The sequence below is a fragment of the Anomaloglossus baeobatrachus genome, chromosome 1, assembly GCF_048569485.1.
Source record: "Anomaloglossus baeobatrachus isolate aAnoBae1 chromosome 1, aAnoBae1.hap1, whole genome shotgun sequence".
Lineage (NCBI taxonomy): Eukaryota > Metazoa > Chordata > Amphibia > Anura > Aromobatidae > Anomaloglossus > Anomaloglossus baeobatrachus.
Genome location: NC_134353.1, coordinates 735,039,957 through 735,054,304, shown reverse-complemented (window position 1 = coordinate 735,054,304; position 14,348 = coordinate 735,039,957). Strand labels below are relative to the sequence as shown.

Sequence of the window (14,348 nt, the reverse complement as noted above, 5' to 3'; positions counted from 1 at the left end):
TTCATTCATTCCTTTTTGCTGTGCATATTAATGCAGACAGCGATATACGTCTGTTCTACTCTTTCAGCAGTCTTATTTTGCATGGTTAGTAATCACATCTTGAGTTGTGAATCAGTCATTAACAATGATCCAGAGAAGGTGTCATCCTGCTGAGGTCTTTGTGCATTGTTAGGTCTTTGATGCATTGCTAGCTGTCATTGGAGATGCGCGGCTAAATCATTTTCCCTATATTCTCTCTTCTGCAGGGTCAAAGCTGCTCTTGGCGCCAAAGTGATTGCTATGAGAGTGGATGACTCTGAACAATGGAAAGTTCAAAGACTGATGGAGAATGGAGAAAAACACACAACTGTCACTCTAGACTGCTTACGGCAAAGTCCCTATACCCAGAGCAGGTATGTTAATTCATGGGAAAGTCTATTTATTAGCCTGATACTGCTTACATAGTTATTTATCATTCATTCAGACAGCTTTGATTAGATAACTATTTTGCAAATAAACACAATGTGAGAATTATTTTTTTCTTGTTATATCACCTCAATGCCATAATATCATGACTGATGTCTGGATAGTGATGTTACAGTACATGACAAAGACTAAGTGATAGAATAGCTAATGCTTATAACATTGGTATCATCTTCTTCACTTGAGTTTTATTTGTGTGTTATGTATCCAGAATATGGCATTGTGTTCTGATTTTTTGCTTTATGCCTTTTTGAAAAGTTCATATCCAAATATAGCCATTTAGTTCATAATCATCTTTTACAGGTACGTATAAAAGAAAAGTGAAAAGATAACAAAAAAAATTGCGCTATGGTGTTTAAATGTGACTGAGATGGAAGTACATTCTATTTTGCTGTTACCGTAATCCCCAGTATCCCTACCACACATAGACAAGTGTTTCTATATCGACGAAACGGTTATAAGAATTGACATGCCCAATCTTCTTTATCTCGGAAAGTAAAGAGTAAAAGATGCAGCTTTACGACAAGTGCAACAGAAAAACCACCGGCGATGCCATGTCCGGAAAACGCCTCCCAGATTTTTACTGAAGCGGCTTAACTAGTGTCTAAAAGATGGCTTGTGCACATAGCCTGACAAAGGTCGAAAGGACATTCCTTTGTCTTCTATAGCATGAATAGGGCATATGGATATAGTTTTCCAATGCATATGTTGAGTAAAAAGTAAACAGAAAGCATCATATTAATACCATCTAATTTTTACACTAGATAGTTATAAAGAGCACCACATTTATCAAAGTGCTCATGCCGTTTGATAAATGTGGCACATCTTTAGACTGTCTAGGCTAAATATCACCTGAAGTTGACATACATACTGTCAGAAATTTGCATCAACATTTTGGAGCATTTTTGTGTCCACCATGTCGCGTGCAGGCCAAACCCATTTCCTGTAGACCATGCCCACATCCTCCGAGGAAGTCTGGGATATATAAAAATACAGTAATAGCGCCACTCCGTGGTGATTAAACCAATTAAGGAGGGATTTGCTGGGAATAACAAAAAACATCTTATTTAATATTAAAAATACACATGCAATATAAAAATATGAAAAAATACTAATGAATACAACGTGTTTCAGCTGGATAAGCCTTCATCAGGAACATACGCATATGATTACCTAATGAATGTACCCGATGAAGGTTTATCCAGCCGAAACATGTTGTATTCATGTATTCATTAATATTTTTATATTGCATATTAATTTTGAATATTAAATACGTGGTCTTTTTCTATCCCAGCAAATCCCTTTTTCATTGGTTTAACCACCACGGAGTACAGAGTGGCGATATTGCTGGTGATTTTGCTCTGTTCTATTCCTTTGTTTGGATCATACTGGAGGAGTCTATTTCAGCATGCCGGAGCTGCTGCCGTCTGACAGCTCAATGAAGGAAAACTTGTATGAGTTCTGATTATTACCTAATAGTGCAAAGTTAGTGCATTAGCATTCACATTATCTACTATTTGCCTTAGGTATGGACATATCATTGGTGCAGCCGCACAGGGGATCCAATAGCTACGGGGATCCATTTCCTCTTCCAAATCAGATGGAATTTTGCATATTCATGAGCTATTGGACTGAAAAGGGCCCATGTATTGGTCTTGCACAGGGGCCCTTTTTTTTTACTTTGTCCACCAGAAATTGACCTACTAATACGATGCTCAGATAGCACCACATAGCTTTTCCCTATTGATTTGGGGGGATAAGTAAGAGATGCATTAAATGTTTTGCCTTCAACGCACAGAAACATTTTGTACTTTAGATTAAACTAGCTGTAGTACCCAGCGCTGCCAAGGAGATACTAAAGGTGGTGTCACACACAGCGACGGTGACAACGACGTCGCTGCTACGTCACCATTCTCTGTGACGTAGCACATCCAGCAACGAGCTGGCCCCTGCTGTGAGGTCGCCGCTCGTTACTGAATGTCCTGCTTCATTTTTTGCTCGTCGCTCTCCCTCTGTGAAGCACACATTGCTGTGTGTGACAGCGAGAGAGCGACGAACTGAAGTGAGCAGGGAGCAGGAGCCGGCGTCTGGCAGCCTGCGGTAAGCTGTAACCAAGGTAAACATCGGGTAAACAAGAAGCCCTTTCCTTGGTTACCCAATATTTACATTAGTTACTAGCACCGCCGCTCTCACGCTGCCAGTGCCGGCTCCCTGCTCCCTGCACACAGCCAGAGTACACATCGGGTTAATTACCCGATGTGTACTCCAGCTACGTGAGCAGGGAGCTGGCACTGGCAGCGTGAGAGCACACCGCTTAGTGCTGGCTCCCTGCACACGTAGCCGGAGCCGGAGTACACATTGGGTAATTAACCCGATGTGTACCCTGGCTAGGAGAGCAGGGAGCCAGCGCTAAGCGTGTGCGCTGTTAACCAAGGTAAATATCGGGTAATGGTTACCCGATATTTACCTTAGTTACCAAGTGCAGCATGGCTTCCACAGCGACGCGTGTCGTTATGATCGCTGCTGCGTCTGCTGTGTTTGACAGCTAAGCAGCGATCATATCAGCGACTTACTACTAGGTCGCTGTTGCGTCACAGAAAATGGGGACGTAACAGCGACGTCGTTGTCGCTGTCTCTATGTGTGAACCCAGCTTAAGTCTCTTTTTCTGTCTGACTCCTGCTATCCCTCCCTCCTACTCTCCCTCTCTCCCTCTCTCCCAGTCTCCCAGTCTCCAACTCTCCCCCACCCCATTCTCCCTTGTCCCCTACTCTCATCTCTCTCACTCTGCCTCCCTCTCTCTACCACTCTCCATCTCTGCCTGTTTCACACTCTCCCTCTTCCACCCTCCCTCTCTGCCACTTTCTCCCTCACTTTCCCTCTCTCTCTCCCACTTTCCCTCCTACTATCTCACTCTCCTTTTCTCCCATTCTCCCTCTCTCTCCCCCACTCAACCTCTCTCTCTCTTTTTCTCTGTCTCTCCCACTCCACTCTCACCACAGAAATCATATTAACTGACACATAAGAATGTCCTTCATGGCCTATAGCAACTAATCAGAGCTCCTATTAATGACCTGTAGCAAAATAGAAGCAGAGCTGTGAATGGTTTCTATAGGCCACTTGATAAATATCCAGGCTAAGGCTATGTGCCCACGGGGAAAGTGTCCTGCGGATATATCCGCAGGACATTCCGCAGGAGCTGCCAGAAAACCGCAGCACAACTTTGTCTGTTTACATGCTGCGGTTTTATTGTGGACTGTCCTGCGGATATGCTGTGGTCATTCTGCATTGAGGATACAGTACCTTGGCTTCGGCACAGTATCCTCAATGCAGAACAAGTGCTGGAGTGATCGATGAGTTCATACTTACCTCCATCACGCAGAACTTCACTCTCCGGCCGTGTCTGTCTGCACATTGCCGGAGAAGGTGGGCGGGCCGAACTAGTTCCAGTGGTCATATGACCGGAGCTCGTGCAGGCCCCGTCCACCTCCTGCTCCTGGCTCCACCGCGCTCCTCTGCACTGTAGGAAGTGACTCTAGTATCTTCTATCAAGGCAGGTAAGTATGGGATCGTGCATAAAAAGCCGCAGGAATAATTGACATGCTGCAGATTTTTCCGCAGGGAAATCCGCATTATCAGTAAGTGGGTTTTTTTTTGCAAATAACTGAAAAGAGAGCATTTAAATTTTCCGCTCAAAACGTAGTCTATGACATTCCCTGAGTCAAATGAGGTGGCTGTGCAAAAATTTGTGATTGTACACACACACACACACACGCACGCACGCACGCACGCACGCACTCACACACACACACACTCAGCTTTATATATTAGATGAAAACAAGATGCTATTTATCGGAATTCAAGGACTTTGCTTCAGCTCTTTTTCTAACTCCTACTATCTCTAAAAATCTGAAAATAATGTCTTTCATAATAATGAATTGGTTTCTGTTAAGAACTACATGTCTAGGTATGTGTGAATCCTCTGCTGGTTAGCAGTGCAGTGACTTCAGTCACATTGTAATACTTATACCAATTGTTACATTCTGTTTGAGTCTTTTTGATACAAATGCTTAGATTTTGTTCTGTCAAGGGATTATGTAAAACACCTATGCAAACACATTGTTCCATGACTGCTCCATTTTGTGACAGTGTACCTTCTGTAGACCTTAGAATCCCAGTTACAGTGTAATACTTGGCAGACATTTGTTACTTTTGTAACATTCTGGTTCTATTATTCCCTCAAACTCCAAAAGATGTATTCATTTGGCAATTTACATCCTATCAAATAACACAGTGAGCATTTATGGAACTGTATGTTCCACTGGGTACAATAACCAGTGAGTGAATGCACTAGTTATCTAAAGATTACTATATGATATGCTACCACTGTTTATTAATTATATATCAGTCTTTTTGGCTGTTCCTCTTTTTCTCTATATTATAGTAACCTAGTCTACGTTTTTGGTTTTTTTTTTCAAATTGTTTCTTAATGAGCAGGATCTACTGACTGATCGGCTGTAGAATTTGATGTTGAACCTTATATAACACCCTTTATGCCATTAAGTGATTGCTTTGAAATCACATAAGCAGTCGGATGTAGGACTTGGCAGTGCTACAGTAATGGCTAACCTCCCATTAAAATTACTGCTTCTGTCAGAGAAAGGATACAGTCTGTATCTGCCCTGGGAATTTTATATCTAATGTCTAATATCTTTTACAAAAAAACATCATAAACTTCATTATATTGAACATTAGTAGCCTATTTCATAAGTGGGCTCATTTGTGGTTCATAAGATAGCACAAACAGGCATTAGGAGGGGACATCGGCCTGCCTTGAAACTTTGGATAATGATAAACTATAAAGACCCCGTCACACTAAGCAACATCGCTAGCAACATCGCTGCTAACGAACAACTTTTGTGACGTTGCTAGCGATGTTGCTGTGTGTGACATCCAGCAACAACCTGGCCCCTGCTGTGAGGTCGTTGGTTGTTGCTGAATGTCCTGGGCCATTTTTTAGTTGTTGCTGTCCTGCTGCGAAGCACAGATCGCTGTGTGTGACAGCGAGACAGCAACAACTAAAATGTGCAGGCAGCAGGAGCCGGCTTCTGCGGAGGCTGGTAACCAATGTAAACATCGGGTAACCAAGAAGCCCTGTCCTTGGTTACCCGATATTTACCTTTGTTACCAGCCTCCGCCGCTCTCACTGTCAGTGCCGGCTCCTGCTCTGTGCACATGTAGCTGCAGCACACATCGGGTTAATTAACCCGATGTGTGCTGTAACTAGGAGAGCAAGGAGCCAGCGCTAAGCATTGTGCGCTGCTCCCTGCTCTGTGCACATGTAGCTGCAGCACACATCGGGTTAATTAACCCGATGTGTGCTGTAACTAGGAGAGCAAGGAGCCAGCGCTAAGCATTGTGCGCTGCTCCCTGCTCTGTGCACATTTAGCTGCAGCATACATCGGGTAATTAACCCGATGTGTGCTGTAGCTAGGAGAGCAGGGAGCCAGCGCTCAGTGTGCGCTGCTCCCTGCTCTCTGCACGTGTAGCTGCGTGCGGTGGTAACCAAGGTAAATATCGGGTTGGTTACCCGATATTTACCTTAGTTACCAAGCGCAGCATCTTCCACGCGGCGCTGGGGGCTGGTCACTGGTTGCTGGTGAGCTCACCAGCAACTCGTGTAGCCACGCTCCAGCGATCCCTGCCAGGTCAAGTTGCTGGTGGGATCGCTGGAGCGTCGCAGTGTGACATCTCACCAGCAACCTCCTAGCAACTTACCAGCGATCCCTATCGTTGTTGGGATCGCTGGTAAGTTGCTTAGTGTGACTGGACCTTAAGACAGAACAGCTTATCCAATGGACTGATATCAATGTATACAAATTGCGTGCTAATCTTGCTGAGTTGTGTAACACACAACAAGTTCAGAGCCTATAACCAACTGCTGAAGAAACCACAAGCCCGATGCAGGAGAATCCAAAAAACAGCATGGTGATGACTGCGCAGCTGGAAAGTAACATAGACCAATGCACTTTGTCCAGATGAAGGGCAGTTTATTTCTTTATTCAGGAGAACCATCAGGTGTGACCACTTTGAAATGCATTGAGAAATTGAGCACCCTTCATCTGGGCAAAATGCATTTGTTTTTGTTACTTCCCACCAGCGTATTCATCACTATTCTGTGTTCTGCTGCTCTTGAAATTTTTGATAATGAGAAACTAGACGACAGAACAGCGCAAATAGGGTCATATCTAAGGGACTGATATCAATATATATGCAGTGTTTGCTCACCTTGCTGAGTTGTGTAGCCCACAATAAGATCAGAACCTGTAACCTGCTGCTGCAGGAACCATGAGCCCGATTCAGGAGAACCAGAAAAACAGCGTGGTTATGACTGCGCTGCTGGGAAGTATCAAGACCAATGCACTTTGTCCAGATGAAGGGCAGTCTATTTCTTACCACATTTTGAAAGTGGTCACCCTTCTTCTTCAGGAGACCCACAAGGTGTGACCACTTCGAAACACATTGAGAAATTAACCACCCTTCATCTGGACAAAAGTGCATTTCATTTTGTTACTTCCCACCATGCTGTTTTTTTTGCTTCTCTTGAAACTTTTGATGGCATCTCCCGACTAACAGGAGGATAACCCTTTACTTTTTTCATCAGTTAAATCATTAAGAGATTTATTAGATTTATTAGATATATAATCTATTTTTGTGTAAATAGGCAGCTTTCTTCATCAGTAGCAGCTCCCTGTATTGCCCACTCGATCAGATAGCAAAGTTTTACTGTGTATTGTTCTTTTCTTCAATAATCTTTAGTAATCTCCATTATATTTTATTATCTTCCTATTCCATGATTATGCTATCCAATCAGTTTTGTGTCTTCTCTTTAATACTGGGGAGTGGGAGTAAGATTTAAGGCTGCATAGACCAAATGCAAAATCTATGGGGACCTTCCGGCAGATACTGGTCTTCATATGTGACAGAAGAATTCTTCTACTTCTCTACCTCCAATCAATATGCCCTTGTTAGATGGAGAGTTATAAAGCATTTCATGCTCCATATGAAAAAGATAGGAAAGATATTTGTGCTGAACATGTGATATATTTTCTGCACAGACATAACCTTTTCCTAAGGGGAGGTTTCTCTTTGTTATCTCCCCTAGGTGTATAGCAACAACCTTTACAAATGACTACTAATTAAAGTTGAAGCTGCCAATCGATCTGATCATTTTGAGTAATGTCACTTGCTTTGCAGCCCGCATATCATACAAAAGGCATATGGCCACTGGTAGAACTACCAACACAGCAGTAATAACTGCTACTACAAGGTCCATAGGCACTATGGAGCCTCTGGATATTGTATTGCAGTACCAGTGCCAGAAAGTGAAAGGATTGCTCAGTGCTGCTCCCATGTGTTATGTAGAGGCCATCTCAAGGGGATGCAAAGCTCACGATAGTCACATGAATACTAACGCAGTGTATGAGACAGTAGAACCTGGTCAGAGAACCAGTGCATTTACATAACAGCTCAGCCTCACCAAAAGTACACCGAGTATCCAGTCAGAGTATAGGACTAAATATGATTTGGGCTTTTTCTTTATATCCTAACCCTGCTTTACTCTTCTCCATAACTTTATCCCTGACCTTTCTGGTGAGTTACTTGTTTTACATGATGCTGTTTGATCCCTAATATTCTCAAACAAACCTCTGAGGCCTTCACAGAACAGCTGTAGTTGTACTAAGAATACATTACACACAGATGGACTGAATTTTCTAATTAGGTGACTTTTGGAGGCAACTGGTTGCTCAGGATTTTATTTGTGACAAGAACACTTAAGGCATAGCCGGTTAACGACAAGATGAACCTATTTAATTGACAACACGTCATAAATATAAAGTTTGGACAGCAGTCTAAGCAGATTGCAGAAACTACAAATGATAAGTTAGGCATTGATTAAAAAAATTAATGCAGGATAAACCGTCACCTGTTCTACCCTGTTTTCTTCCCTGAACCTCCCCAGTTCCCCTATAACCAGCCCTATCTATTTCCCCAGTTCCTTTACATTAAGTATTAAAATCCGTATCTTTTAGTTGTGGAATGTGAGCACAGATGATACATATTGATCTCATTTAGTAAGATGTACATCAGTGATTTATTGTGTTATTTAGTACTATTTTTATAAATCATAAAGAGTCTTAAAGAGTCATAATATTTTTCATTGTTAGGAATACTCCCCCCCTCCCCCGATCCCTTCCCATTTTCTCCAATAATATTCTTCTAATCAGATGTTACCTCATTTACCCTTATTCCCCCCCCCCCTCCCATAAATTGGAAGTATTTATCTGTAATGTCTGTGTTGGCAAAAATCTAATAAAAATATGTTGTACGAGGATTTTATTTGTGGGTATCAGACTATGGGGGGCTGAATACAAATGCACCTCACAATTTTCATATTTATATTTTTAAAATATTTAGTAAACCATATGTCATTTCCTTTACACCTCACAAATACTTACTACTTAAGGGCACTGATCGTACCCGCCCCCGTCATTTGTGCATCACGGGCAAATCGCTTCCCATGGCGCACAATATCGTTAGTCCCCGCCACACGGACTTAGCTGCCTAGCAACGTCGCTGCGGCTGGCAAACCGCCTCCTTTCGAAGGGGGCGGTTCGTGCGGCGTCACAGCGACGTCACACAGCAGCCGTCCAATAGAGGGCCGGAGAGCAGCCGAAAGAAAGTGACGCCCACCTCGTTGCCGGAGGACGCAGGTAAGGTGTTGTTCCTCATTCCTGGGGTGTCACACGTATCGATGTGTGCTGCCTCAGGAATGATGAACAACTTGCATCCAGCACCATCAACGATATTTGGGATTAGAACGACGTGTCAACGGTCAATGATAAGGTGAGTATTTTTGATCGTTAGCGGTCGTTCGTATGTTTCACACGCAACAATGTCGCTAATGAGGCCGGATGTGCGTCACAAATTCCGTGACCCCAACGACATCTCGTTAACGATGTCGTTGCGTGTAAAGCGTGTTGGAATATCACATAAAACCCCAATAAAATACATTTAAGTTTGTGGGTGTAACATGAAAAAATGTTGGAAAGTTCATTGGGTATGAATACTTTTTAAGGAACTGTATGTGTGATATTACTCTAATTATTAGAGGAGGAGCAGCTCGCTGAAGTGTTGGCCATGATCCCCAGATGTATGTAGTTAAACCCATCCATGGATGTAATACATTGAAATTTCAGATCCTCTCTCCAAAGTCGAAATCATACAAGATTGTAAATGTGGAAAGAAGTCTCTAATTGAAAAGGGGATCCATTTTTATGTATAATGCAGGGAACCATTTATAATGGGTGACACCTTCATCTTATTTTGTTCTACTTTGTATAAATGCGCTTTATAAAGCTTTTTGCAAGTAGAAAGCTGTAAAATATATGCACAAATGCATCAGCGCTTCCCAAACACTGACCTAAAAATCCTGCAATGTAATTATATTCGGCAGACTGTCTCATTTACACAGTAAATGCCGGCGATGATAAAGTTGCATTCTGTGCATTTTTTTAAAGAGGTGCAGTCAGCACCCGTCTATTCTGCTCAGTCTGTTCACCAAGTACTTATGATGTTAACAATAGAAATGATTTTTTTCTTTTTTTTTTTTGGCAAGTAATACGCTGCAAAATATTGTCATATCGGAACTCATGGCAATCTGTTTTGTATAGATTTCATATACAACTGCTTTCTAACTCATATTTGTAATGATGTAGGGCATCTTTTGCTCTCCGTCAGCGTTCTGTAACATCCCTCTTTCTACTGTTGGTTTTACAGTCAGCTGAAATGCAACCCCCTAGAAACAAAATAAAAACTAATAGTTTTATGGTGAACAGATGTTAGCGCGGTAGCACATATGCAAAGATTCTTAAACATACATTATTGACGAGAAGAATAAGCCAAGGCACACATTATTTTCAGAACATTTTATTTTTAGACAGCATGTGCTAAAGTATTTCCCTGTAGGAATCAAAGGCGCACAGTGATGGTAATTCATTGTACTAAGCTCACCAATCCACATGTCTGAATTAATTATTAGAAATCTTAGTAAGCAAGAATCAGAACTAGAATTCATACAATGGTTCTAGACAGCGCTCCAAATAACAATATAATAGAATGCCCAATTAATTATGCCCAAATAAAACCATCATGTTGTAACGGTGTGCCGGGGGTGCCTGGGGGGTTGCTGTAATGGCCGCTTTATGCATCAGACTGACCCCCGGCCCGGCCGTCACTGTTAGAACAGGGGTGTTGTTTGTGGGGCAGAGTGTGGATGGCAGGGGCATTTCGCCAGACTCAGGTAAACACCGCAGACAGGCATCTGGTGAACCAAAAGGCATTTTATTGCACATAACTTCTATACAGTTTCGGTACACAAATCTTCCAGCTTCCAAATCATAATTCTTGCCGGGGGACTGCTCCTGTTTCTCTTCAGCGGGCATTACCCGGCTACTCTTGTTTCTCTTCAACTATGCTTGTACTCCGGCTACTACAGGCTTTGCCCATAAACTTCTGCTTCTCTGTCTATGCTTCTGCGGGTCTTACCCGTACACTGCTGGTTCTTGATCAAGGCACTTTTCTCTTTCTCTCTTTGGCTATCTGCCACGGTCGCTCCCACACTCTGCCCCGTTGCTTCTCCTCTCTGCACCAACAGACTCTCTCACTACTACTCTCACTCTGCTACAGAGCCCTCTAACCCTCCCCCTAGGCTGTCCTGCTCCTCCTTTCTCCTATACTGCTCCCATGGGGACCACTGTTCCACCCTGACACCTAGTGGGGAAACCCGTTATTGCTGTAAAACACAAATAACATCACATCAACATCTTTAACATCTCTGGCTACCCCAGCGTGGGGCATCTTCAGGGGGGGAAACTGCTTCTTCGTTCTAGGGGTCTGTCCACCTCTTACATTCCTCCCCTCTTTTACCTTGGCCTCCCGGCAAGTTTCGGATCTGCAAGACAAAACCTGACCGAAAAAACACATACACCTGGTTGCAAAGCAATCTTTTCTCTTTATCAAATAAAACTTTAAAACCATCACATAAAAGCACAACCAATGGGCACACAAGTCTGGTGCCCGGAGTCCCTCCAAGGGAGCTCCCGGTCTTAGTAGTATCTTTGCCTATTCTCAGCGCTCCCAGTCTTAGCTGACCTTCCGCCCGGAGGCTATTCCTAGCGCTCCCGGTCTTCCGTAGGCAGACAAATAACAAACAATAAGATTTCCTTAACAGTCACGGAGGGAGTCCCTGCACAGTCCGGCATCAGGCTCCTCCCGGGCTCAGTACCTTGAACGTAGCTGCAACTGAGAACAGTCACCGGCTTGGAACAGTACCGGTTCTTGAAAACATCTATGTCCGTCACCTCTGTTTACTGGTATCTCACGCAGGGTGGTAAGCGTGCAGCCATTCAGCCCGCTGGGCCCTCACGTACTCGGAGAGGGATTGGCCTGGTAAGCGGCGCAGCCTCTGGAACGGCTCGTAACTTGGTTGCGGCTCTGACTCCCCGGCCTCCGGGTTTGGCCCCTCAGCCCCCGGCGGGGGTGATGGGGTAGCTGGACGGGACAGCTGTGGGCTGCTAACAACGACCACCGGATGCGACACCATGCTCTGGCGAATCGCCAATATCGCCGGTGCTTCCTTCGCCTGATCCCCTTCTGCCGGCTCGGCTACCGGTTCAGCAACTGCTTCTGGCGATGCCGCCGGAGTGCTTCTTGGCCGACAAACATCAGCAATCACCGGTCTCTGCTGCGTGCGTCTCCGGTACTGACAATCCTCCCACTCTATCTCTTGCTGCCACTGCGCGGCCTCCTGGACAGTGGGCATACGGGTCACTCCCACTGCGAATAGGCCCCGGCAACCCACTTCTCTTCGAAACTTTACTTTCTCACCTGGATACAGGGTATGGAGACGCTGGGGTAACCCCTCAGTGTCCAGATTGACCCGGTTATAAAAGAAGTGCTCTCCGGTCTCATTATCTTCTATAAACCCGTATCCTTCAGCCTGATTAAACTTGACCACGGTGCCAATGTTACACTGCCGGTCAAACTCTTCACTGCGGGACCCGGCCATCATTTCCCTTGCCACGGTCTCGGCCAGAAGCCTTTCTTGCACCGGATCTATCTCAGGCGGTGGGGACTGTCGCCGGGTTAGGGGCGATGGCTTTACTGGCTCCCAGAAAAACCCCCACTCATCTTCCTCGAACTTTGTGGTATTTTGCCAGCCCGGGGCCTGGACTTCTATGGGGGGCGGAGGCCCTACCTTGACCGATGCAGCCGCCTCCGGACTCTGAAGGGGTGCTCCGAGTGTCCCGCTTCCCAGCATCAGTTGAGTCGTGTAGGTAGCCCGGACTTCTGTGGTCGTCTCCCCGGTGACAGCATCCCACGAGGTGACCCACGTGACCTTGGCGGGCCTCTCCGGTCCTCCGGTCACAGCCGTTAACGTTATGGTAGGTGCCTCTTCTGCTACACTCCGCCTCGGGCGTCCTCTTCCTAGGCCAGTTGTCACCAGCACGCCTGCCTCGGCTCGTTTGCCTGCCTGTGTCTCCATGTTGCTTAGTGCAGGCCGTTGAGTTGGCGTTTCCCGTTGCTCTAGCTGTAATGGCGCCGAGAAAGGTGGAGGCGGACCTTCTTTTCCCGCTCTTGTATACACTCCACCCCTGGCCTCACTCACCAGGTCGACCCAGCATAGGCGACGCCTCTTCTTTCCTGCAACGCCGCCCACGTCTCTAGTCTTCTCCAGCATCTTGGGGCAAGTACCTCCCCTCTTTGGGCGGCGCACTCTGCACTTCTTCTTCTTCGCCGGCCAGCTCAGTGTTTTGCGTTTGGCGCCAATCTTCCGCGCCTCCACCGAGTCTATGAGGGTGGCGGCCATCTTACTGCCATCTTGCGACCAGTCTAACGTTTTAGGCACTACTTGGTCTTCCTCACATTCTTGAATCGGGGTTCCTTTCAGACAGGCTTCACCCTGCTCGCAGCGCCACTTGTAACGGTGTGCCGGGGGTGCCTGGGGGGTTGCTGTAATGGCCGCTTTATGCATCAGACTGACCCCCGGCCCGGCCGTCACTGTTAGAACAGGGGTGTTGTTTGTGGGGCAGAGTGTGGATGGCAGGGGCATTTCGCCAGACTCAGGTAAACACCGCAGACAGGCATCTGGTGAACCAAAAGGCATTTTATTGCACATAACTTCTATACAGTTTCGGTACACAAATCTTCCAGCTTCCAAATCACAATTCTTGCCGGGGGACTGCTCCTGTTTCTCTTCAGCGGGCATTACCCGGCTACTCTTGTTTCTCTTCAACTATGCTCGTACCCTGGCTACTACAGGCTTTGCCCAAAAAACTTCTGCTTCTCTGTCTATGTTTCTGCGGGTCTTACCCGTACACTGCTGGTTCTTGATCAAGGCACTTTTCTCTTTCTTTCTTTGGCTGTCTGCCACGGTCGCTCCCACACTCTGCCCCGTTGCTTCTCCTCTCTGCACCAACAGACTCTCTCACTACTACTCTCACTCTGCTACAGAGCCCTCTAACCCTCCCCCTAGGCTGTCCTGCTCCTCCTTTCTCCTATACTGCTCCCATGGGGACCACTGTTCCACCCTGACACCTAGTGGGGAAACCCGTTATTGCTGTAAAACACAAATAACATCACATCAACATCTTTAACATCTCTGGCTACCCCAGCGTGGGGCATCTTCAGGGGGGGAAGCTGCTTCTTCGTTTGTCCACCCCTTACAATGTGATAAAAAAATAGTTGCCATAAAGTTCTACAATAAAACCACCAAGTAGTTCTCAAGAAAAAAAGCTTAATACCACATCCTAATAATAGAATCTTA

The 14,348-nt window shown here is 45.3% G+C and overlaps 1 protein-coding gene across 2 annotated transcripts in view; it reads left to right on the top strand.

The window, feature by feature from the left end:
• Positions 1-14,348, top strand: part of TMEM132B (transmembrane protein 132B) — an 853,124-nt gene that overhangs the window by 430,271 nt on the left and 408,505 nt on the right. For both annotated transcript variants that reach the window (XM_075322424.1, XM_075322431.1), the window contains exon 3: positions 246-392. In XM_075322424.1, the coding sequence (XP_075178539.1) occupies positions 246-392 (147 nt within the window). The remainder of the gene's footprint in view (positions 1-245; positions 393-14,348) is intronic.